At 43.4% G+C, this 25,183-nt stretch overlaps 1 protein-coding gene across 5 annotated transcripts in view; it reads right to left on the reverse strand.

Annotated features, from left to right (window-relative positions):
• Positions 1–25,183, reverse strand: part of dock3 (dedicator of cytokinesis 3) — a 965,674-nt gene that overhangs the window by 149,157 nt on the left and 791,334 nt on the right. For 4 of the 5 annotated variants that reach the window (XM_080184509.1, XM_080184492.1, XM_080184484.1 and 1 more), the window contains 4 exons: positions 21,120–21,268; positions 15,241–15,326; positions 2,426–2,452; positions 2,214–2,309 (listed from right to left, as the gene is read on the reverse strand). In XM_080184509.1, coding sequence (XP_080040635.1) covers positions 2,214–2,309; positions 2,426–2,452; positions 15,241–15,326; positions 21,120–21,268 — 358 coding nt within the window. The remainder of the gene's footprint in view (positions 1–2,213; positions 2,310–2,425; positions 2,453–15,240; positions 15,327–21,119; positions 21,269–25,183) is intronic. The other variant, XM_080184500.1, reaches the window with a different exon arrangement.

A 25,183-nucleotide genomic window follows, 5' to 3' on the forward strand; every position in this document is an offset into this window, starting at 1 on the left:
TGTAGTTGGAGCGTTGGTCACAAGATTAGGCAGAAAGTTAAGGTGGGATTGAAGGTTTTCTGACCTCCAGAAAAGAAAGTGATGATCTATAGAAGGAACCTTTGATTTGATTTGATTTATGATTACCACATGTGAAAAGGACTTTTTCTTGTGCGCTATACAGACAAAGCATACCATTCATAAAGAAGAAAATGAGAGAGTGCAGACTGTAGTATTACAGTCATAGCAAGTGAAAGATCAACTTAATACGAGGTAGGTCCATTCAAAAGTCTGATGGCAACAGAGAAGAAGTTGGAGGTTTTCTGACCTCCAGAAAAGAAAGCGATGATCTGTAGAATTTATACATTTATAAATAAATAAGAATTTATACTTAAATTTATACATCTAATTTCACAATTTCAGGATATTTCAAACTGTTTTAAAATCATTGAAATTCTTTTCAAGTGTCATTACTGTTGTCATGTAAGGAATGCAGCAGCCAATTTGTGCACAGCAAGTCCAACAAAACCAATAGAATAACTAGATAGTCAGTTTCAGTGACATTGGTTGAGAAGCAAATGGTGCCAGGTGATCAGGGAGAACTCTGTTGTTTTGATGCCATAAGATCTTTTATATCCACCTGAGAGGGCATATTGGGCTTGGTTTAATGTCTCACTTGAAAGACAACAACACAAAAACTGCAGCGCCCTCGGGGTAGTACACTGATGTGTTTAGCCTAGATGATTGTGCTAAAGTGTGGCCTGCTACATCACACACACACACACACACACACACACACACACACACACACACACACACACACACACACACACACACACAAACACACACAATGATGCTGGAGTATCACACGTGATGTAGCTGGAATGTTGGTCACAAGATCAGGCAGAAGGTTAAGGTGCGATTGGAAGCTTTCTGGCCTCCAGAAAAGAAAGCGATGATCTAAAAAACTTGAATTTTACATCAAATTTCACAATTTCAGGATATCTCAAAGCGTTTTACAACCATTAAAATTCTTTTCAAGTCTTTTCTAATCCTGATGTCAGTACAAGCATGCTTTTCATAAAAGGCTACCGGACAGTGATAGAGAAGACCCTAACAAAACTGATCTTTCCTGCTGCTACAGCACAGAACAGTGAATTCAGTATGCATTTGAAATCAAGACTCAGACCTTCCTTTCTGTGTGGCTTTGTGTACATTGACATACTTATAAGTCCAAGGGAAAAATTTTGTCATATTTTATATGGAAATGTCTCACTATTAGATTTGCAATTATACTTCAACAATCTCTCAGTCATTGAACGTGATGCGTTGTGTTGCATAATGGTGCTCCCTCATTATTTAACCATATTAAATATCAAAGCTCAGTAGGCCTGGTGATGTATTGATTGCATTATTGAGGCTAGTAATCCCATATGGTAATCTGAGAGATTAAAGTTTGAAATACAATTAAAATTAATGTAAAAAATGACCACGAAACTGTCAGATTTTTATAAAAACTAGTTCACCAATGCACTTTAATGGAAGGGAACCTGTTATCCTTAACGCCTTCTGCCCTATTCCTGACCAGACTCCCACATCAATCAGGAGAGATGGTGATGTAGTGCTGATGTCACTGGACTTGTAATCCAGAGACCCAGACTAATGTCTTTGGTAACTGGAGGAATTTAAATTCAATTAATAAATCATCATAAAGATCCCCCTGGTTGCCTGATGCCCTTTAGGGAAGGAATCTGTCACCTAATCTGGTCTATAGATGACTCCAGACTCACAAAATGTAGTTGACCCTTAACTGTCTTCTGAAATGCTCAGTTCAAGGGTATTATGGATGGGTAGCAAATGCTGACTTTGCCAGTGATGCCCATTTCTCATGAAAGAAAAAGAAAACAAAATATGGGTGACTGTCTTCTGAATAGGTTTAGCAAGATGCTTAGATGCATTAAATGACTACAGATGGTTACCATAGCAAATTATTGACAATATGTGCTAGTCTTGCCAATGATGTCCATATCCTGAAAGTAAATTCAAAAAGAAAGCTTCATATTTTTGAGTCATAGGAAAAGAAGACAGATCAAGAACTTATTGCTTATCAGGAAATAAATGCACAACATATCACTTCAGAAAATAAAGGGTTAACCAGAAATTAACCATTATTATGGTAAGATTTCACAAACATGAATTTACTCTCCCATAGCACCACAATCAGAGGTATGTACCTGTAGTCCAGCAATCGCTCCATTAGGCGAGTTACTGATAATACAAAGGAAACACCAGTCTCTCTCCATGTCTCTTGTTCAATCTTTTCTAATAAGCTGCAAACACAGGAAAACAGAAAGCACTGAATGTCCCCTGCTGGTAGCAAACCTCCCCAATTGCAGACTGCTGTCATTTCAATAACACATTATTTAAATCAGTGTTATAGTCTTACCTAGGATAAGGCCCAAAGAGCTGGGTGCTATTTCCAGGCAGCAAAAATTAAGCAAAAACAAGCAGATTAATCACATTTGGAATGCATAATGTTAAAACTACTCAGCAATGAGCCAGAAGATACCTCCAATGTTTCAAGGACAACTTCCTTTACATAAATTATTACATTGCACAAAACAAAATATCGACTCTAATGTCTTTACCAGAATGGTAACTGTACCAATCGTACTGGAAAGGTTATGCGCCTACTGATTCCACAAAGCTGATTGTATATCTCTTTCCAGTCAAATCGTCACACTGGAACAAGACACTTAAAGACCACTTTATCAGTGAAGATCCTCACACAGCCATTAGTGGAAACTTAAAAATTAAGCACAATTCTTCTGTTTTTATTTTGATAAGGTTTGAAAGGATGGAGAGTAAAGTCAGTGGTTTACATGCACCTCACTCAGATAGTGTGTGTAACAGTATCAGATCTGAACTATCCCCAACTCAAAACTGAGTTGATTAATTATACAACACTGCTTTTGAACATCACAACCTTCCAATTACCTTGCTTTAATACGTGACTATCCAGGTTTGTCTGCTCCTCTCTTGAAAGTTCAGATCAGCCAGACATTGGTACAACTACAAATTTATTAAAGCAAGAACATGTTCCAACTCATTCAGGAGGAACTTTGTACCAACACTTTCATAGAACATAAGAAATAGGAGCAGGAGTAGGCCATCTAGCTCTTCCAGCCTGCCCTGCCATTCAGTAAGATCATGGCTGATCTGAAGTGGATCAGTTCCACTTTCCCGCTTTCTCTCCATAACCCTTAGTTCCCCTGTCTATCAAAAACCTATCAACTTGTGACTTAAATATATTTAGCGAGGTAGCCTCCACCACTTCAACAGGCAGAGAATTCCAGAGATTCACCACCCTTTGAGTGAAGAAGTTCCTCCTCAACTCTGATCTAAACTGCCCCCCCTCCCTTATCTTGAGGCTGTGTCCTCTAGTCCTGCTATCCTTTCTAAGCGGGAAGAATCTCTCTACCTCTACCTATCCATCCCTTTCATCATCTTATACATCTCTATAAGATCCCCCCTCATCCTTCTAAACTCCAACGAGCACAGACCCAGTCTATTTAGTCTCTCTTCATAGGCCAACCCCCTCATCTCCGGTATCAGCCCAGTGAACCTCCTCTGCACTCCCTCCAAGGCCAATACATCTCGCTCGACAGACTGGAGGGACTGATTGTGGACAAGTCCCCAGGATCGGATGGAATGCATCCAAGGGTTCTGAAAGAAATGGCGGAGGTGATAGTGGATGCCTTGGTGGTTATTTTCCAAACGTCACTGGATTCCAGGGAAGTGCCGGAAGATTGGAAAACGGCTAATGTTACGCCGTTGTTTAAGAAGGGTGGCAGGCAAAAGGCAGGGAATTATAGGCCAGTTAGTTTACCATCTCTTGTAGGTACAATGTTAGAATCCGTCATCAAGGAGGAAATAGCGAGGCAGCTTGAGGGGAATTGCTTGATAGAGCAGACGCAGCACGGTTTCGTTAGGGGGAAGTCGTGTCTGACAAATTTATTGGAGTTCTATGAGGATGTGTCTAGGGCGGTGGAAAGAGGAGAACAGGTGGATGTGGTGTTTCTTGATTTTCAGAAGGCGTTTGACAAGGTACCTCACAAGCGGTTATTGCAGAAGGTAAGGGGGCATGGAGTTGGGGGTAGGGTGTTAGCGTGGATAGAGGATTGGCTGTCAAATAGGAGGCAGAGAGTGGGGGTCAATGGGTGCTATTCGGATTGGCGGTTGGTGACTAGTGGAGTGCCCCAGGGGTCGGTGCTGGGGCCTCAGCTATTTACCATTTATATAGATGATCTGGAGGAGGGAACTGAGTGTATGGTGTCGAAATTTGCTGATGACACCAAGATTGGTGGAACGGCAAATTGCGCAGAGGGTGTGGAGAGTCTGCAGTAGGATCTAGATAGGCTGGGCAAATGGGCCAGGAACTGGCAAATGCAATTTAATGCTGGCAAGTGCGAGGTGGTCCACTTTGGTAGGAATAATGGTAGGAAGGACTATTACTTACGTGGCGAAAAACTGTAGCAGGCGACGGTGCAGAGGGACCTCAGGGTCCTTGTGCATGAGTCGCAAAAACCCAGCCTGCAGGTGCAGCAGGTGGTCAGGAAGGCTAATGGGATGCTGGACTTCATAGCGAGGGGGATTGAATATAAAAGTAGGGAGGTCTTGCTGCAGCTGTATAGGGCACTGGTGAGGCCGCAGCTGGAGTACTGTGTGCAGTTTTGGTCGCCGCACTTACGCAAGGATATTTTGGCCTTGGAGGGAGTGCAGAGGAGGTCTACTAGGCTGATGCCAGAGTTGAGGGGGTTGAGCTATGAGGAGAGGCTGAATAAACTAGGCTTGTACTCGTTAGAGTTTAGAAGAATGACGGGAGATCTCATTGAGACGTATAAGATGTTGAATGGGATGGATAGGGTAGAGGTGGAGAGACTCTTCTCGCTCAGAAAGGACAGTAGGACTAGGGGGCACAGCCTCAAGATAAAGGGGGGTGCGGTTTAGAACGGAGTTGAGGAGGAACTTCTTCACTCAAAGGGTGGTGAATCTCTGGAATCCTCTGCCCGTTGAAGTGGTGGAGGCTGCCTCGCTAAATATTTTTAAGACGTGGGTTGATGGGTTTTTGATAAGCGAGGGGATTAAGGGTTATGGGGAGAGGGCGGGAAAGTGGAACTGAGCCACGACAGATCAGCCATGATCTTATTGAATGGCGGGGCGGGCTCGAAGGGCTAGATGGCCTACTCCTGCTCCTATTTCTTATGTTCTTATCCTTCCGCAAGTGCGGCGACCAAAATTGCACACAGTACTCCAGCTGCGGCCTCACCAATGCCCTGAACAGTTGCAGCAAGACCTCCCTGCTTTTATATTCTATCTCCCTCGCTTTAAAGGCCAGCATCCCGTTCGCCTTCTTGATCACCTGCTGCACCTGCAGACTGGGTTGTTGCGACTCATGCACAAGGACCCCCAGGTCCCTCTGCACTGTAGCATGCTGCAGCTTTTCGCCTTTTAAATAATAATCCCTCCCACTATTATTCCTGCCAAACTGGATAACCTCACACTTGCTAACATTATACTCCATCTGTCAGGTCCTCGCCCACTCGCTCAGCCTATCCAGATCTCTCTGTAGACTTTCCACACCCTCCACACAATTTGCTTTTCCACTCATCTTCGTGTCATCAGCAAATTTCGTCACCCTACACTCAGCCCCCTCCTCCAGATCATCTATATAAATGGTAAATAGTTGAGGCCCCAGCAGCGATCCCTGCGGCACTCTGCTAGTCACCAACTGTCAACCAGAATAGCACCCATTGATACCAACTCTCTGCTTCCTATTAGACAGCCAATCCTCTATCCTCGCTAACACCTTACCCCCAACTCCGTGCACCCTAACCTTCTGTAGCAACCTTTTATGAGGCACCTTATCAAACGCCTTTTGGAAATCTAAAAACACCGCATCTACCGGTTCCCCTCTGTCTACCGCACCAGTCACATCCTCATAGAAATCCAATAAATCCATCAAACACGAATTGATCTCGTGGCCATTACGGAAACGTGGTTGCAAGGTAATAGGGACTGATCTGTGCCAACAGCTCATTCACTTTGTTCCCCTTAACGAATCGGTGCTGCATCTGCTCGATCAAACCATTCTTTTCTAGGTGCCTCGCTATTTCTTCTTTGATGACGGATTCTAGCATTTTTCCAACTACAGACGTTAAACTAACTGGCCTATAATTCCCTGCCTTTTGTCTGCTACCTTTTTCAAACAGCGGCGTAACATTAGCCGTTTTCCAATCTTCCGGCACTTCCCCAGAGTCCAGCGAGTTTTGATAAATAATTACTAAGGCATCCACTATCACCTCTGCCATTTCTTTCAGAACCCTGGGATGCATTCTATCCGGTCCTGGGGACTTGTCCACCTTCAGTCCCATTAGTCTATAAAGCACTACCTCCCTAGTGACAGTAATCGCATTTAGGCCCTCATCTCCTACCATCCTTCTATCTTTAATATCCGACAAACTATTCGTGTCCTCCTCCGTGAAGACCGAGGCAAAAAACTTATTTAAAGCCTCAGCCATTTCCTCATCGCTAACCGCTAAATACCCCCTCTCATCCTCCAAGGGTCCAACATTCACTCTAGCCAGCCTCCTCTTCTTTATATATTTGTAAAAACTTTTACTGTCATTTTTTATACTTAGTGCTAGTTTAGCTTCATACTCTATCTTTCCTTTCTTCATCACCTTCTTAGTCATTCTTTGTTGATTTTTAAATCTTTCCCAATCTTCTAATCACCCACTATTTTTAGCCACACTGAATGCATCAGCTTTTAATTTAATACTCTACTTTATTTCCTTTGATAACCACGGCTGGTTATCCCTTCTCCTACAGTCCTTCCTTACCATCGGAATATATTTCTGCTGAGTACCGAAAAAGATCTTAAAAATCCTCCACTGTTCCTCAGCCGTCCTACCAACCAATCTGCGCCCCCAATCTACATTCGCCAATTCCGCTCTCATCTTATCATACTCCCCTCTGTTCAAACAGAGGACACAGGTTCGGGACCCTACTTTCTCATCCTCCATCTGCATCAAAAATTCAACCTACTATGATCACTCGTCCCAAGAGGATCCCTCACAAGAAGATCCCTAATTCTACCCGCCTCATTACACAACACCAGACCTAAGATAGCTCGCTCCCTCGTAGGGTCCATCACATACTGTTCAAGGAAACTATCCCGACAACATTCCAAGAACTCTTCCTCAAGCCCACCGCGTCTGACTTGGGTCATCGAATCAATATGCAGATGAAAATCCCCCATAATTACCGCTGTTCCTTTCTGCATGCATCAATTATTTGCTTCTTTATAGCCCGCCCCACCTCAAAGTTATTATTTGGGGGCCTATAGGCCACACCCACCAGTGTCTTCCTCCCCTTACTATTCCTTATCTCCACCCACAACGATTCCACGTTTTGCTCTTTGGAGCCTATATCTTCCCTTACTACCGCCCTGATATTATCCTTAATTAACAGAGCTACCCCACTCACTTTTTCCTCCCGTCTATCCTTCCTAAACACTTGATACCCCTGGACATTCAGCTCCCAGTCCCTGTTACCTTGCAACCACGTTTCCGTAATGGCCACCAGATCATATGCATTTGTGCTGACCTGTGCCAACAGCTCACTCACTTTGTTCCGAATGCTTTGTGCATTCAGGTAAAGTGTCTTTATACCAGCCTTCATCTGGACCTTATTTGAAGGAACGCTACTAACCTCTCTCAAGCTCCCTACTCATTTTATTATTGGGACATCCTCAACATTTTCCCACACCCGTACCCTGTCCTTTACTTTAGACTTTGTAATTCCACCACCACCACCCCTCCCCCCCACCCCCCCCATTAGTTTAAAGCCCTATCTACAGTCCTAGTTGTACGATTCGCCAGGACTCTGGTCCCGGCACGATTCAGACTAAGACCATCCCATCTGAACAGGTCCCATCTGCCAATGCCCCATAAATTCAAACCCATTCCTCCCACACCAATCCCTGAGCCACCCATTCATCTCCTTAATCCTATTTATCCTGCGCCTATCGGCATGTGGTTCAGGTAGTAATCCAGAGATAACCACCTTGTCGGTTCTATTTTTTAATTTGATTCCCAGCTTTGCATACTCCCTCTGCAGATCCTTAGTTCCTATTTTGCCTATGTCGTTGGCACTCAGATGTACCACAACGACCAGATTCTCACCCTCACACTCCAGGTTCCTCTGCAGACCGGATGAGACATCCTGGACCCGAGCACCAGGCAGACAACACACCCTTCTGTATTCTTTATCATTGTCACAAAGGACAGTGTCTATGCCCCTAACTACACTATGGGATGTTACAGCACAGAAATATGATCACATTTGGCCTAACACATCTTCACCAGTTGTTTAAGCTGATTAAATGAGAACTACGCGGGACATTCCAGAATGAGGGGACATGATTTAAAAAACATCTCTTCACTCAAAGGTTGGGAAATATGGAGCTCTTTGCTCTAAAGGTAGTAGAGGTGATGGCAATTGAAAATTTCAAATAGATTGTTAGCTTTGATCAGTAAGGATATTAGGATATTTGAAATCAAAGCAAGTAAATGGAATTAAGGTACAGATCAGCTATGATCTAATTTAATGTCAGACCAGTTTGAGGAGGTGAATGACCTACCTTTTGTCCCAATGTCTCCAATATGTTCTCAGGCATGTGTAGAATAGATTATAGACTCAAATCCTGGTTTGATGCTTGATCCCAAACCCCCTGGACCCAGGTGCAAGAATGCTGACACTGAGCAAAAATTATACCTCCTGATGTTAGGATATTTTCATTTGGTAGAATTCAATTTGAATGAAGATGTCCTATTTAAGGCAATCATAGAATTCCCACAATGCAGAAGAAGCCATTCAGCCCATTGGGTCTGCACTGGCTCTCTGACAGAATATATTACCCAGGCCTCTCCCCCAAGCTATCCCAATGACCCCACGCATTTCTCATGGTTAATCCATCTAATCTGCATTAAGGGGCAATTTAACATGGCCAATGCACCAAACCTGCACACCTTTGTACTGTGGGAAGAAACCGGAGCACCTGTAAAAAACCCATGCAGACACAGGACGAATGTGCAAACTCCACCCAAGATGATCACCCAAGGCTGAAATTGAACCCGGGTCCCTGAAACTGTGAGGCAGCAGTGCGACCCACTGTGCCACCGTGCTGCCTCAATCAAATAACAATGAAAATCCATACCGTCTCCTGTGAAAGCTCAGTTAATTAAAAAAGTACAACAAGTTGAGAAATTGTGCTGTGCAAACCAGGAAGTCCAAGAAGATCCACAGTCCATGCTGAATTAGTTGATCTTAGATAAGGCAACACGTAGATGTTGCAAACAGCCTATATGCTCAGGGTAAGGGTTGTGGATGCTAAGGACATGATATATTTGCCTGCAATACAATAAAATAACAGTGGTTAGCTCTGCTGCCTCACAGCATCAGGTTTAATTCCGGTCTCGGGTTTCAGTGTGGACTTTGCACATTCTCCCTGTGTTTGCGTGGGTTTCCTCCGGAAGCTCTGGTTTCTTCTCACACTCCAAAGGTGTATGGGTTAGGTGGATTGGCCATACTAATTTGACCCTTAGTGTCAGGGGATTAGCAGAGTAAATACGTGGGGTTATGGGAATAGGGCCTGGGTGGGATTGTTCTTGGTGCAGGGTTGATGGGCTGAATGGCCTCCTTCTGCACTGTAGGGACTCTATGATTTCTCCTCATAATTATTACTTAGTGCTGACATTTAAAAAACTAGCACAAGATACCTGAGCAAAAATTGAAGGATGAAAGATATTACATTGTTAATGACAGGAGTGGGGAGAAAAAGTGTTTTCCTTATGATTATCAGACTGGACTTGGAGCCAGTAATTAAATTGCAATAGTTTGTCATTTTACATAATTGTGTAAGTAAACATGCGAACATCAAAACAAAAGCGTTCAACCTGGAGTACGTTCCAGTACCATTCTTCATACAAGCCTAGATAATGTTGGCAAACTACTATTTCTTCATAGGCATTAAAAAAAGCCAAACTAACCATTGTACATATCCAACACCCACATTCATAAACTTGGTAACCTCCAGGATATTGATAGTGGAGGATCAGCAATGATAATGGGAGATGGTTGGATTCTCTCTTTTTGAAGATGGTCATTGCCTGGCACATGTGTCGCGCGAATGTTATTTACCACTTATCATCCCAAGTCTGAGTGTTGTCCAAGTCTTGCTACATATTGACATGGACTACTTCAGTATCTCAGGAATTGCGAATAGTGCGGAACATTGCGCAATCATCAGTGACAATCCCCACTTCTGATCATATGACAGAGCAAACATCTTTTATAACACAGTTGAAGATGGTTGGGCATAGGACGCTATCTGGAAGAACTCCTGCAGTGATGTCTTGAGACTGAGATGATTGATTGCCAACAACCATCCTGTTTTGTGCCAGGTATGACTCCAAAAAGTAGAGAGTTTCCCCTGATTAGCTGAAGTTTTGCAAGGGCTCCATGATGCCTCACTTGGTCAAATGCTGCATTGACGTCAAGGGCAGTCACTCTCACCTCACAAGTTCAGGTCTTTTGCACTAAGGCTGTAATAAGGTCTAGATGGGAGTGGCCTTGACAGAACCAAAACTGAGTGTCAGTGAGCAGAATGTTTCTGAGTGTCAATTGACACCATTGTCAATTACCGCTCCTAATCATCACTTTGCTGATGATTGAGAGTAGACTGATTGGGCAACATTTAGCTAGGTTGGATTTTTTGTGGAAAGAACATACCTGGGTGGGTTTCCACATTGTTGTTTAGATGCCAGTGCTGTAGCTGTATTGGAACAACTTAGCCAGGGCTGCAAGTATAAGTCTACAGTACTATCGCTGGAACGTTGTCTAGCCACAACCTTTGCAGTATCCACTGCCTTAGCTGGTTCTTGATATCATGTGCAGTAAATTTAGTTGGCCAATAACTGGCATCCGTGATGCTGGGGACCTCACAAGGAAGCCAGATGGATCACCCACTTGGCACTTCTGGTTGAAGATTGCTGCAAATGCTTCAGTTTTGTCTCTTGCACTGATGTGCTGGGCTCCCCATCACTAAGAATGGGGGAAAATGTTCAAGCCTCCTCCTCCAGTTAATTGTTTAAATTTGCACAATCATTAACAACTGGATGTGACAGAACTGCAGGGCTTAGATCTCATCCGTTGGTTGTGGGATCATTCAGTTTTGTCTGTCTCCTGCTGCTTCTCTTGCTTGGCATGCGCGTTAAGGTTGACATCTCATTTTTAGGTGTGTTGAACCCCTGTTTGAAGGTAATGGTGGACTAGGAGATATGCCGGGCCATGAAGTTACGGATTGTGGCCACATACAGTTCTGCTGCCACTGATGGCCCACAGCACCTCAAGTATACCCAGTCTTGAGTTGCTAGATCTGTTCAAAATCTATCCCATTTAGCATGGAGGTGGAGCCTAAGATCAGATTTTGTTCCCACAAGCATCGTGCGGTGGTCACTCCTACTAATATTGTAACGTACAGATGCATCTGTAACAGGGGGACTGGTGAGGATGAGGTCAAGTAGATTCTTCCCACTTGTTGGTTCTGTCACCATTTGCACAGAACTATCGAGCAGTGATATCATTTAGGACTCAGCCAGCTCAATCAGTAGTGGCACTACTGAGCCACTCTTGGTGATGGACATTGAAGTTGCTCATCCAGAGTATATTCTGTGCTCTTGCCACCTTCAGTGCTTCCTCCATTTGATGTTCAACATGGAGGAATACTAATTCATCAGCTGAGGAAGACAGTAGATAGTAATCAGGAGGAGGTTTCTTTGCCCATGTTTGACCTGATGCCATGTGACTTCATGGGGTCCAGAGTTGATGTTGAGAGCTTCCAGAGCAAGTCCTTCCTGACTGTATACTGGAATGCACTTGGTGGACATTATATTGGTCAAGGCAAACTACATTGACATTATGTCATTATATCAATGTCAAATTCCAGTCACCCTAACCTAAAATGGATATAGCCACACATTTAAAAGATTTCAGGGAACAGGGTGATTCATGCCTTTGAATTCTAGGTTTTGAAGAAAGGCCAGAAAAGTCAAATTACTTTCCTTGAAGAAAACGTTGCAAAATGGCGAACAGATATATTTTGACTTCTGGTATTTATTGAGGAGAAAAAGATAAAAACGTTAGGGTCTCCTCATTAGGACCCTCTGATTCTCTCTTCTTCATTCTTCCAATACCAGATATAGCAGATTTTGGTATTCAATGATGTTTGCATGTACATAAACAGTGCCCATTACATTCTTAGATGCCTCATTTACTTTCTATTTACCCTCTGATTCACTTCCTAATTAATTATTTTCTGCCATTCTTCCATTAACACAGTTCATCAATGTCAGACATTCCTCCTCCCAAATCTCTTGAAACACTTCCCATTTGCCTCGTGTAGTACCTGATATCTTCCTATGCTTTCTGCTTTCTTGAAAATAGACTGGAGCTCAAAGCTGGGGAATGCAGTACCCTTTCACTAAAAGTAGCTTGGGGTTTATATGACGGAATGAAGTAGGTTTTTACTGTAAGTGATTGAAGGTCTTTGCTTGGGGATCCATACCCTTTCCTTTAATCCACTGGAAGTCTATACAAGTGGATACCATATCATTTCACTATAATTATTTGGAAACAGAAAATTGATGGCACAAGAGGAGTCATCAACATGTCAGCGCTAGATGTAAAACAACTTTCCAGTTTTTGGTCTAGAGCCAGGAGATTATAGTACCTCAAATGCATATCCAAGTATTTTTTAAAAATGTGATAAGTGTTTCTGTTTCTCCTATGCCAGGCAGTGAGTCCCAGAGCCCTACCACTCTTTGGATGAAAACATTTCTCCACAATTTCCTTCTGATCATTCTGGAGGCTGAGGGAAGGTTTGATTGAGACATACAAAACTTGAGGGGCCTGGAGACAGTTGATGGGAATGGCCTATTTATCTCAGCAGAGAGGTCACTGACTAGAGACATAGATTTTAAAAGATTGGTAAAAAACTAGAGGGGAGATGAGGAAAAGTATTTCCATCCAGAGGGTGATAAGGATCAGGAGCTCACTGCTTGAAAGGGGAGTAGAAGCAGAAATCCTCAGTTCACTTAAAATGTTTTACAGCTGACGCAGTCATGATGGGCCAAGTGGTAAACTTTCTATGATTTTACCAATTATTTAAATTCATGACCCCTGGTTATAGACCTCTCCTTTAAAGGAAATATCTATTAGGAGAGGGATAAATCATTTGTAGCAACTATCTAATGTGCAAGTTTCAAAAAACGTTTGGTACTGAAAAGGGTTATTTGCTCTATCCATTCTATTTATGCCTTTCATAATTTTATACATGCCAATTAAATTTCTGGGGTGGCATGGTGGCACAGTAGTTAGCACTGCTGCCTCACAGCACCAGGGACCTGGGTTCAAATCCAGCCTTGGATGACTGTCTGTGTGGAGTTTGCACATTCTCCCTGTGTCTGCATGGATTTCCTGTGGTGCTCTGGTTTCCTTCCAAACTCCAAAAATGTGCAAGTTAGGTGGATTGGCCATGCTAAATTGCCCCATAGTGTCAGGAGATTAGCAGGGTAAATAGTTTGGGGGGTGCCGGTTTAAGGGGATAGAGCTTGGTTGTGGCCTCCTTCTGTGCTGTAGGGTCTCTATGATTCTAAATCTTCTCTTAGCCGCCTCTGTTCCAGAGTAAATAACCCCAGCCTATCCAACCTTTCTCAACTAAAATTTGCGATCCTTCACAACAGCCATCGAAACTTCCCCAGCATCTTTTGCAGTGCGATCATATCTTGCTTTAATATGATACCAGAAATCTACAAAGTGATCTAGCTATGGTCGAACTAGCATTTTATATAGTTCTAGTCTAGCCTCCTTGCTTCATATTTTATACCTCAGCTGATAAAGTTGATATCTGATATTCCTTTTGAACCACTTCATCCTAACCTGCTACCTTCAGTGATCTGTAGGCATGCACTCCAGGGTCCTTAAGTTCGTTATCTTCACTCAATATCCCATCATTTATTGTACATTCCTTTGCATTGTTTACCTTCCCAACTGCATTATTTCACTTAGAATCATAGAATCATAGAACCATACAGTGCAGAAAGAGGCCCTTTGGCCCATCGAGTCTGCACCGAACACAATCCCACCCAGGCCCAACCCACATATCCCTACATATTATACCCACTAATCCCTCTAACCTACACATCCCTGGACACTAAGGGGCAATTTCTTAGCATGGCCAATCAACTTAACCCGCACATCTTTGGACTGTGGGAGGAAACCGGAGTACCTGGAGGAAACCCACGCAGGCACGAGGAGAATGTGCAAACTCGACACAGACAGTGACCCGAGCTGGGAATCCAACCCAAGACCTGGAGCTGTGAAGCGGCAGTGCTAACCACTATGCTACCATCTGCCCCAGATTCTCAGATTAAATTCTTTTCACCACTTTTCTGTCCACCCGACCAGTGAACTGATATGTTTCTGCAGCTAGAACTTTTCTTCTCAACATCAACTGCTTCACCAATTTTTATATCACCTACAAAATTCATAATAATGTCTCCTACATTGAAGTCTAGATAATTCATTTGTACCATGAAAAGCAAAGGACCCTGTCAAACACCATTGGAAGCAGCCTTCAGTCATAAAAACAATCAACCATTATCCTTCATTTCTTGCCACTGAGCCAATTTTCAGCTTGCTACTTTCCATTATAATTCCATGGGCTTTACTGTTCTGACCAGTCTGCATTGTTGGATTTTGTCAAACGCTGTGATAAAATCGATGTAGACTACATCAAATGCGCTACTCTCCTTGTTAAGTCCACAAAAACTTCAATCAAGCTAGTCAGACGCAACTTTTCCTTAACAAATCCATGCCATTTTAAATGACAATTTATACTGTCTCTCACAACAACCAACAAGATTAGGCTGACTGGTCTATAATTATTCTGAGGACTATGCTGAGAAAGGCTATACTTTATCACGGTAAATAATAGGTTTGTTTTTGCAAGGTCTCCATTTTTGTTCCCCTATTAATTACCATTGACTGATTTGTAGCTGAATACCATGTTTCTTCTACAATAAAGTACTTCAAAGCATTTCACTTTAATGTGACTGAGCCTCTCTCAGTTATGCTTACAGGAGGCTGAAGAGCTCACGGTAATTTTCATCTCCTTTTCCATCTGACACCAGGCTGTCCAGTTTGTCGATGAGCTCTGCTTCTACCTGTAACAGAAAAATGGCAGGAAGTAAAACGTGGGCCATACCTTCAGATATTCCTTCTCCCCGATAGTTTGGAATCCTGTGACCCACAAACCCGATCTGCAGGAATTCTATCCCTTGTGCTGCTAAAGCTCTCAGCAGCTTGCTTCATGTGGGTTGATAAGAGTTTTTATTGCTGATGCTTAAAGTGGGAGCAGGAAAGAAAGAAAGGAAGAGGGAGAAAGAGAAAGAAAGACAAGGGTGCTTTGAAATGTAGTCATTTTAATGTGGGAAATGCAGAAACCAATTTGGCCACAGCACAATTCTGCAATCAGCAATGCATTAATGATCAGGTAATCTGTTTTCATGAGGTGCGATTTTCCTGCCCCACTGCACTGGTCAAGTAGTGTAGTGGGGCAGAACATTTCAGCAGGACCCAAAAAATTGGATTCTTGCCCAGTGTCCAGCAGGTCGATCTTTTGGACCATTTTTTATGATGTGACCAGCCTCACGCCCGAAGGGAAGGACGCGAAGCTGATATTAATATTTATAATGTCATTTACATCTGTTTAGCAAACTCCGGGTGCAATTGTCTGGGCTCATTTGGCTTTCTGACCTCACTGTGGAGGCCCACATCAGCAGGGATCACAGCTGCTCCCCAGCAATGGGTACCAGATGTGATGGCTTCACTGGTGGGACTGGTTCAGGGTCCCGGGAGGTTGGGGTGGGGGAGTATATGCCCCATGGGCCGTGCCAGTCAGGCACTGCCAACTTGGGACCCTGGCAGTGCCAGCCTGGCACACTAGCATGCCACCAGCTATTCCCACGTGGGGGAAGGCCCTGTTTATAGGGAGAAAGTAAATAAATCTCCCAGTATACTGGGAGATTAGGCACATATGCAGTGGCCCCTGAGCACTCTACTGCCGGCCTCTCTGCAAGTTTATGCTCTACTCATCACCCGCCGCCCCCCCTGCGCGTGACAGCTTCTGCTTTGCACAGAGTGCTACAACTAACTGAGATTCAGCTCACTGAAAAAACGGCCAGGACAACCTCCCTTTTTTCCATTGTTGGACACATAGAATTATTTTGGGAAAATCATCTTTATGATAACTGTTGCTGGAAAAATATTAGTCAAGGCACCAGGAAGTATTCCCCCTGCTACTCTTCAAAATAGTACCAAGGGATCTTTTACACCCAGGAAAGATAAAACTTTGGTTTAATGTCTCAACCAAAAAATGCTGCAACCAAAAGATTAATTGGAAGAAGACTAGTTTACGTGAGTTCAGAGCAGATTTTTCCTGGGTAAACTGTCATTAAAGATTGACTGGAAAAACTGCAATGGAACAACAGGCTGCCTTTGAAGAGGAAATGGTTCAGGTACAGTTGAAGTCAATGTCCCCCTAACTTCAATTTGCTTTGTGCGTCCATTTTTGATGAACTGTATGGCACATTCATGATTGTTGCATGGCTACACACCATCAATGCTTAGAAGGCACACTGGTCAAATTACATTCTGACACGAGGGAAATGTAGGACACCAAAGCCGGACAATGACAATGAAACAGAAAGAGAATCAGATGAAGCAGAGAAGAGTATAAAGATAAACAAAGCAACTTCAGACTGGTCAGTTTAATATGCTGTTGGGAAACATTTAAAAATGATAATTCGAGACAAAATTCGCAGTCACTTGGGCTAGTGTGGATTAATTAAGAATCGATAGCAGGGATTTGTTAAAAGCAAATTGTATTTAACTAATTTAACTGAAAATTTTGACGAGGCAACAGAGAGTGCTGATTTGGTAACGTTGTTGGTTGTATATGGACTTCCAAGAGGTATTTGATAAAGTGTGACGTAATGGGAGTGATTCTCCCATCCCGATGTGTTAGTATTTTAGTGCATTGGGCTGGGAGAATCACGCGTGTGTGATTCATGGTATTTGCGCATGTGTTTCTAATGCATGCGCATCTCCCAGCGCTGGCTAACGGCGCAGTCGGGATCACGCTGGAAACCGGTGGCAATGGCAGATAAGTTATTCTAGTTTTATTTTAGTGTAATTCAAATGTCATTATCGGGCCCAGGACTGAATTCTCCAGTCCCGATAGCATCTCTCTCCTCACTCCGGCAGGATTTAGAGTAGCTCCCCACTTTTTGGAGAACTAGTGGGAGACCCCACTGAAGTGAAGGCGGGGCAATCATGAGCCCCCCCAGGAGGTCAGGTGGCAGGGGGAGGTGCCACCTGGACATGGGCACCCTGGCATTGCAAGCCTGTGCCCCTGGCACTGCCCAAGGGGCAAAGTGCCCAAGCTTAGGGGACACCTTGACACTGCTCACCAGGCATCAGGAAGTGCCAAGGGGATAGGGCCTAGGAGTGATGGGGGGGGGTTCCTGCTGCCACTCTGCCATTGAGATCAATGGGGCTGGAGAGAGGCCAGCGATCGGCATGGCCTGCAGAGGGGGTCTGCCTCCTGTGGGGGCTGGGGGGAGCCTGCTGGGGTGGGAGGGGTTTCTTCCTGTGAGGGATGGTCTGCTGGGGTGGAAGGTGTGGGGGGATCGTAAATGCCGGGGGGGGGGAGGAGAGCGGAGATAGGGGTGCTCCTGGATGGGAGTGTGGGTGAGTGGGGGTTTGGTGGGGTCTGGCTTACCCAGTAATGCTTCTGAGCCGGCCAGCAAAGTGCAGGCTGACAGTTCAGAGCCACTGTGCATGCGCAGAGTTCCGAAACTGTCTGACTCTGGCATGGATAGGCTCCGTCCCAAGAGCTTTTACCGATATTCACGATTGTGGCTTCTGCAAAGAGTGTGGAAAATTCGAGTGTGAACTTCCACTGAAAAAACAATTGTGATTTACCCCAGTTTTCTCACGAATTCAGCACTTAGAACTTTTTTGGGGGGGGATCGACCCCAGTAAGTTTTCCTCTGAAGTTAAAGCGCAATGGGGTAAAAGGATCAGTGGGTGCATGGCTGAAAAATTAATTAAGTGACAAGTAGTAGTTAAAGGTGTGCAGTGGGGTGCCAGGAATTGGTGCTGGGCCCACAACTTTCCTTCAAATATCCAAATGTCTTGGTCTTTATTCTAACAGGGCATGCTTTCAAAATTCTCAGATGACACAAAATGTTTAAAATATAGTGAAGTGCGAGGAGGATAGTGATAAACTTCAAGAAGACATAAAGAGATTGGTGGAATGGGCAGGCATGTGACAGCTTATATTTTACACAGAGAAGTGTAATATGATGCATTTTGGTCAGAAAAATGAGGAAAGGCAATAAAAAATAAATGAAAAAATTCTGAAGTGGGTGCATGAGCAGAGACGCCTGGTATTATGTGTACAAATCACTAAGTGTAGCAGGCCAGGTTGAGAAAGTGGTTTAGAAAGGCACAGAGATCCTGGATTTTATCAATAAAGGCACAGGATACAAAAGTAAGGAAATTAATGATCAATAAAAGCAAAAAAAGCAAAGCTGGAAATCTGAAATAAAAACACAAAACACTGGAAAAAGTCAGCAGGCCTGACATCATCTGAGGAGAGAGAAACAGAGTTAATAGATAGAATTCTCCCATGGTCCCACTGATGGATTCAATGATGGGCAGTTGGGGACAATTTGGTGGGAGTCTAAAACTGAGTTTCATGTTAGCATGAATTTCTGCATGATCTTCTGCTGGTCCCCTCCATGCCGGATTTGAAAACCCGCTGGAGGCCAGCACGAAACTGAGTTACATCCTGCTAATGCAATGGTCCAAAACATATCTGAAACAACATGGCGTGCAAAAGTTGGGATTCACCTGAATAATACCTGGGGCTGTCCCCTTAGCTTGGGATGGAAGCCAAGAGCAACACCACAGCAGTGGGTAGGAGGGGGCATCTACAGTGGATCTTTCAGGTAAGGTGTCATCAAGGAGGTCCATGTTCCAGCTTCAGACTGTTCTTGGAGATCCATATTATTTTTCAGGATGTCCATCTTCCAGCCTGAATGTTCCTGAAAGTTCAACTTTTTCAGAAGGTCCATCTTCTTCCTTCAATGGTGGGTAAATGATATTGGACGCTTTTTCAATAAAGCACTCAGATACAATGCCAGCACTCAAGTCACCATGGCCTGCCCTGCCATGGAATACAGTGCTACATCCTGGCTGTATTAATGAGATTGTGGCCAGAAGATAGAATGTCCCACTGACCTCTGCAGTGGGAAATACTCCTGTTCCCAATCCTGCCTTAGGATTTAGTCCCAGATGGGAGAATTCCACCCAACTTTGAGTTCACATAATTCTCTACTCAGTTAATGATGAATCTTTATATAAATTACTGGGTTAGCCACAACAGAAGTATTGTGCTCAATTGTGGTCATCGCACTTTAGGAGGGATGTGAAGGCTGTGGAATAGATTTAGGAAAATGGTTTCAGGGATGAGGGGCTTTAGTCACATTAATGAACTGGAGAAGTTGGATTACTTTCCTTAGAGAAGAGAGGGTTTAGATAGAGATGTTCAAAATTATGAGGGTTCTGGACAGAGTAGATAAAGAGAAACTGTTCCATTGGTCAAAGGGTTGAGAACCAGAGGACACAGATTTAAGGTGATTATCAAAAGAACTAAAGATCTTGCATTATTTTTGACAAATATGTATGTCAAGAAAACTTTTTTTTGTAGCAAACCGTTATGATCTGGAGTGTCCTGCCTAAAAGACTCTTGGAAGCTGATTTAATTGTAGCTTTGCAAAGAGTATCAGATAAGCGTTGCAGGGAAAGAAATTCCAGAGCTATAGGGAAAGGAAGTAGCAGGACTGGCCAAACTGTTCTTGCTCAGAAAAGACCAATTCATTTCCGCCTCTGCTGTAATCATTCTTCACTTCTATGATTCAGTTCTTGCACAGGTATTTCACTGAATAAGCTTACGCACAAAGCCAGCTGAGTGTTCAACTAAGTGTAAATTCACTTTTAAAGTGCATTCTGTGCTTTGTGCCTTTCAAGTTCAGGTGGGGAAATTTTGGCTGTTTTCACTGAAAATAAATTTAATTTCTCCTCTTTGGCATTAAGGCCCTCACTCCCAGTCATTGAATGATTTAGACTCATTTTAATAAACAAGAATTAGCAAAACAAAATATTGCTTACCAGGGGTTACTCCCCTAAAACATAATAAAAATGAATCTCTTGATTTAAAGGTGTATTACTCATATTGCAAATATTTTCATCTGTTAAGATAAGGGATTATTGATATTGAAGATTTGAACATTTTAATTTTCAGTATTTAACGCCAGCATCACCAACACAAGTAAGATGTTGAGGAAGCTTTCCCCCTGTAGTAGCAACTTAGAAGAACAACCTAACGTGGTATTGTTTCATCTCCCACTGTAGCCATTTTGTGACCTCTGAATCAGATTGAAAATTGCTATTCCTGTGGTTACACGCTCAACAACAACTTGGATCTATACAGCACTTTGGAAGTAGAAAAACATTTCAAAGATCTTCCAAACACATGTCACACAGGACCCTTACAGCTAATAGAGGAGATTTTCATTGTGTCAGGTTCCAGAGGACAGCATCTATCAAACCCTAAAAATATTGCTGCAGATTGGCCTTCTGTTACCTTCATAATTCTTCAGTTCTCTACTTTAGATTTTTTGCTATTCTGCATTTTGCAAAAGAACTTTCACTCTTCAGCTGTATGCTTTAAGAATTCCTGTAAAGAAGACACCTTCTAAAAATCAGGATTCAAACCCAGGTTCTATAACTGCATTAACCAATTAACCACCCAAACCTAGCTCTTAGAATCAAAAACACTTGTTTAACAGTCCATCCTCTCTCCATCTGCACATATTCACTCAGCCTACCTGCTTGAAATTGCCGTTCTTTCGCTGCTCCCAGTCCATCATGTCATGGAAGATTGGGATCATTACATTCCGTACCTCAACTTGTGGCACCAGTGTAACACCCAGGAAGGGACCAATCATCCCTGGGATAAAATGAATCTTATTATCACCTTCAAAAAAAAAGACATACATATTTGTCAAAAATAATGCAAGATAGAGCTGAGTAGCATTTTATAAATCACATATGCAACAACCTATTAACAAGATGAGCAAGGAGAATGTGAAGCACAATTTTTTGATGGTGATACTTAAAATTAATTAATAAAAGTGGTGGGCTCTAAAATCTGGGAGATTATTTAATTTAGCACAAGAAACCGCGGGATGAATTTTCTGAGTCCCCGTCAGGCATACTTCCATGGATGAAGCACGTAAAACAGGGGGTGCCCAGCCCACCACCTTGCCCTTCAAGTCTTCCCTGTAACATGGGAGTGGGTGAGTGCTGAAATAGGCAACCCATACAACATTTAAATGGATAATCGAAGTTCAATTAGGCTTGTAACCAACTGACCCTGCTAATACAGTTCCCATGCCATAAAACATTTGGTATGGCAAATGGGTGGGTGTGGAAGCCCAATTTTAAAATTCAAATGCTTAAAGAGCAGAAAGTGGTGCGGGCAGGAGGCAGACCTGACAAGCTCTTTGGGGGCTGCCTTCCTCTGATCGCAGAGCTGTCCCTCTTTAGGTCAAACCCCCCCCCCTCCTTCCTTTCTACTCACTCGCTCCCTTAAATCCACCCCCACACCTCCTTCCCTAATCTACCCAAACCCTCCATGTCCATCACTTTGGACTTAACTATTCTGGGGATCCACAGGCCTTGATCTTCCTTTTCTCCTTTAGTCCCAGCAGCTGCCAAATATCTTCCTAGTTCTGCCAGGACTGAAAAAGCTACTGACCAATCTGATTGGCTGGCACTTCCAGAAGCTAGGACGTCCTCTCCAATGAAGGGCAGAAGCCCTGCTTAGTTCTCTGTAGTCCACCCAGCATCACTTTATGGCTGCTGGACAGGTCAGCATAGAATAGGTCAGCTCTAGGCTGACATGTTTGCCGGGGAAGGGTTGGGGGGGGGCGGGGGGCGGGTGCCAAACGTTTCCCCCCCACCTCCAATATTATTCTGACCCAGATTATCAAAATGGATACTAAGGGCCAGATTTTGCAGAGTCTTCATGGCTCTATGAACGTTTAAAAATAGCAGATGGAACCTACATCCAAAATCCCATTCACATTTTCGGCACATCCCGTTTTTGCTGAAAGTGGCAAGGGGCTGTGGTGTGAAGCACAAAGGCACAAATTACTAATCAGTTGGACCAATGAAACTCAGTCCACAGGACATGCTTTATCAGAGCGTGTTAAAAAAAAGTTTTTGTTCTAGCCATTACATAGAAAATAGAGTAAACTCTGTAATAACTATTTAGAACTTTATTTTCTTTCATCTTAGAATGACTCCTGAGGTCTGTCCATCGTTGATACTGGGTGAGTTAGCAAAGACTGTGTAAGAGCAAAGAATGATAGGTGGGAGTCATGAGTTGTCATGAATTGCCACTGTGTTACTATAGTTGCTGTAAAGGGACGGGGGATGTATGGGGGTGAACATGGTTGGAATGGAGGATAGAGATGGGCACGGGGAGTAAATGAGGGAGTGTGAACAGTAAGGGCTAGAGGACTATAAATTTAACAAAACAACTGGGATGAAGTCCCAGGGAACTAAGGTAGCCCTTTTAACCAGCCTGTCTTGACATTGAGCAGCTTCTGCATCCAGTAGTGGCAGGCCTGACTCTATTCCATCCACATTTCTGGAGTCAAAATTGGGCCATTTGGGGCACTTTTCCCAAGATAGGTGCGCTGTGTTGAAAAATTTCCCAAATCAAGTTACCCACCTCAGCAGCAAAATTCTGGCCTTAAATATCTTTTACTGGACTCTGCTACAGTTTCCACTGCTCCACATTTTTTCACTTCAGTCTGGATATCTCATTTTGGGTCTTATACTGCTTAACTGTGTTGTTTAAATCAGAATTTATCTCAACAGTAGAAACAGTTTGAATCTGGAGAACTTTAGCTTAGGCTAAGCTTGTTGATATAAAAGAGCTCTCAAAGGCCTACCTAAGCTCCATTTTTTCAACGTGGTGAAAATCGAGAGGTATAGGAGACTTCTTCTGTGCTGTGTCCTTACCAGAGCATTTCAATCTGCATTACCATATGATTTGCAATGAAAACCACTCTGGCATTTTATTCAGTAATTTTGTATCTGTTTCCTAACATATTCATAAATTTATACAGAATTTACAGCATAGAAAAGGCTGATGTTTATGGACTATGCGCACCTCTTCCCATTTCTCTTTGTCGAACACTATTAGCACATCTTCTATTCCTTTTTCCTTCATGTATTTCCAGTTTTTCCTTAAGTGATCTGACTGACTATTGGTTAGTTCCACATTCTAATCATTGTCTGTATAGATAGCAATTAAATCAAGGAATACAGGGATAGTCTGGAAAGATGGTGATGAGATAGAAGATCAGCCATGATCTAGTTAAATGGCAGAGCAGGTTTGAGGGGATGAATGATCCTGCTCCTCTTATTTCCCATATAGATACTTGTACACGGAAACAGAACCATAAACCGTTGGAATTAGAGATGTCTGCAGTCTGTGAATATGTCGCATTTTGGGTTTCAGAGGTCTGGTTGTGAGCAGAGGTCAGACATGTTACGAAGTAGTTCCCAAAATTCAAACTGTGAAGGAGAAGACTGGCTTTATTGATAAGAAAGAGTAAAAAAGTAAGAACAGCACTGAGAGTCTAGATATAACACCAGAAAGGACCATGACAAAAGGAGAGTAGAAATTAGTTGGCTAATTGGCTTCTGTCATCACTATAAGCTGATGTAGATGGAGACTTGTTCAGTCAAGTGAGTGATGCTCTGGGAAATTGTAATACCCTGAGGTAATACACGCGGTGGGTCGTGCGAGGGCTGCTCTTGGATGTTGCTTCGAGAGTTGCCTAGTGCTTCACGTCGTTAATGTACGCTTAAACTGGACCAACTGATGGGCAACACGACAGCTCAGTGACTATCACTGTTTGCTGTGCAGATACAGGGACCCGGGTTGGATCTCTGACTTGGGTCGGTGTCTGTGGGAGTTTGCACATTCTCCCCGTGCTTGCATGGGTTTTCTCCGGGTGCTCCGGTTTCCTCCCACACCCCAAAAACGTGCTTTTAGGCTGATTGGTGTTAATAAATTGTCCCTAAATTAGACCTTCCTTAATCTGGTGCACATATAATTCTCTAAATTTGCACCCCTATATTGTAGAGTCCAAGAGGCGCAGACAAAAGTCATAGGTAGAAGAAGGATTGGAATGAGGCACTCACTGAGTGTTAAAATGGGCGGCGTGGGCTTGTAGGGCCGAAGGGAATGTTTCCTGTGCTGCGTTGTTCTTTGTAATGTGGACAGCCACAGATCGGATGGAGGGATATGAGTATGTGCAATGCATAGAGATACCATGCTACTATTTTTTGACACAATCTAGAAAGCAGAAAGATATAACTAGTACAGTGAAACCCTGATTTTACACGCCCCAATTTAGCGTGAATTTGGATACAACGTGATGAATCATTGAACCTTTTTTTTGCTCTTTCCGGGGAACTGAAAAGTTTTTGGCGAGTTAATTTCATGTTTTCTCGGGAAAAGGGTCTGGGGCCAGCCTTTTCATGACACCAATCCACCATGGAAGATGATGACATGCCAGATTTTAATGGTTTCACAGAAGAAATGTGTGTGAGGGAGAGAGGCTGTCTGAATGCAGCAAAGAAGAGCGACTCCAGTGGCACGCTTCTGACACCTAATGCCCAACATATGAGCATCTGATGGACGCTGAGATCGTCCGTGATGTAACTATAGCACCGGTGGAGGCAAGTGTACTGATTCTCGAGCCACAAGAAGATGATAATGAAGAGCCTCCACCCCTCCAAAAGTGTCTGAAGCCATTGAACACCTCGAGGTTAGCCTCCGTTGGCTGGAGACCCAGGAGGTGAACCA

This window comes from Carcharhinus amblyrhynchos, chromosome 3, assembly GCF_965287045.1.
Source record: "Carcharhinus amblyrhynchos chromosome 3, sCarAmb.v2.hapA, whole genome shotgun sequence".
Taxonomy (NCBI): Eukaryota; Metazoa; Chordata; class Chondrichthyes; order Carcharhiniformes; family Carcharhinidae; genus Carcharhinus; species Carcharhinus amblyrhynchos.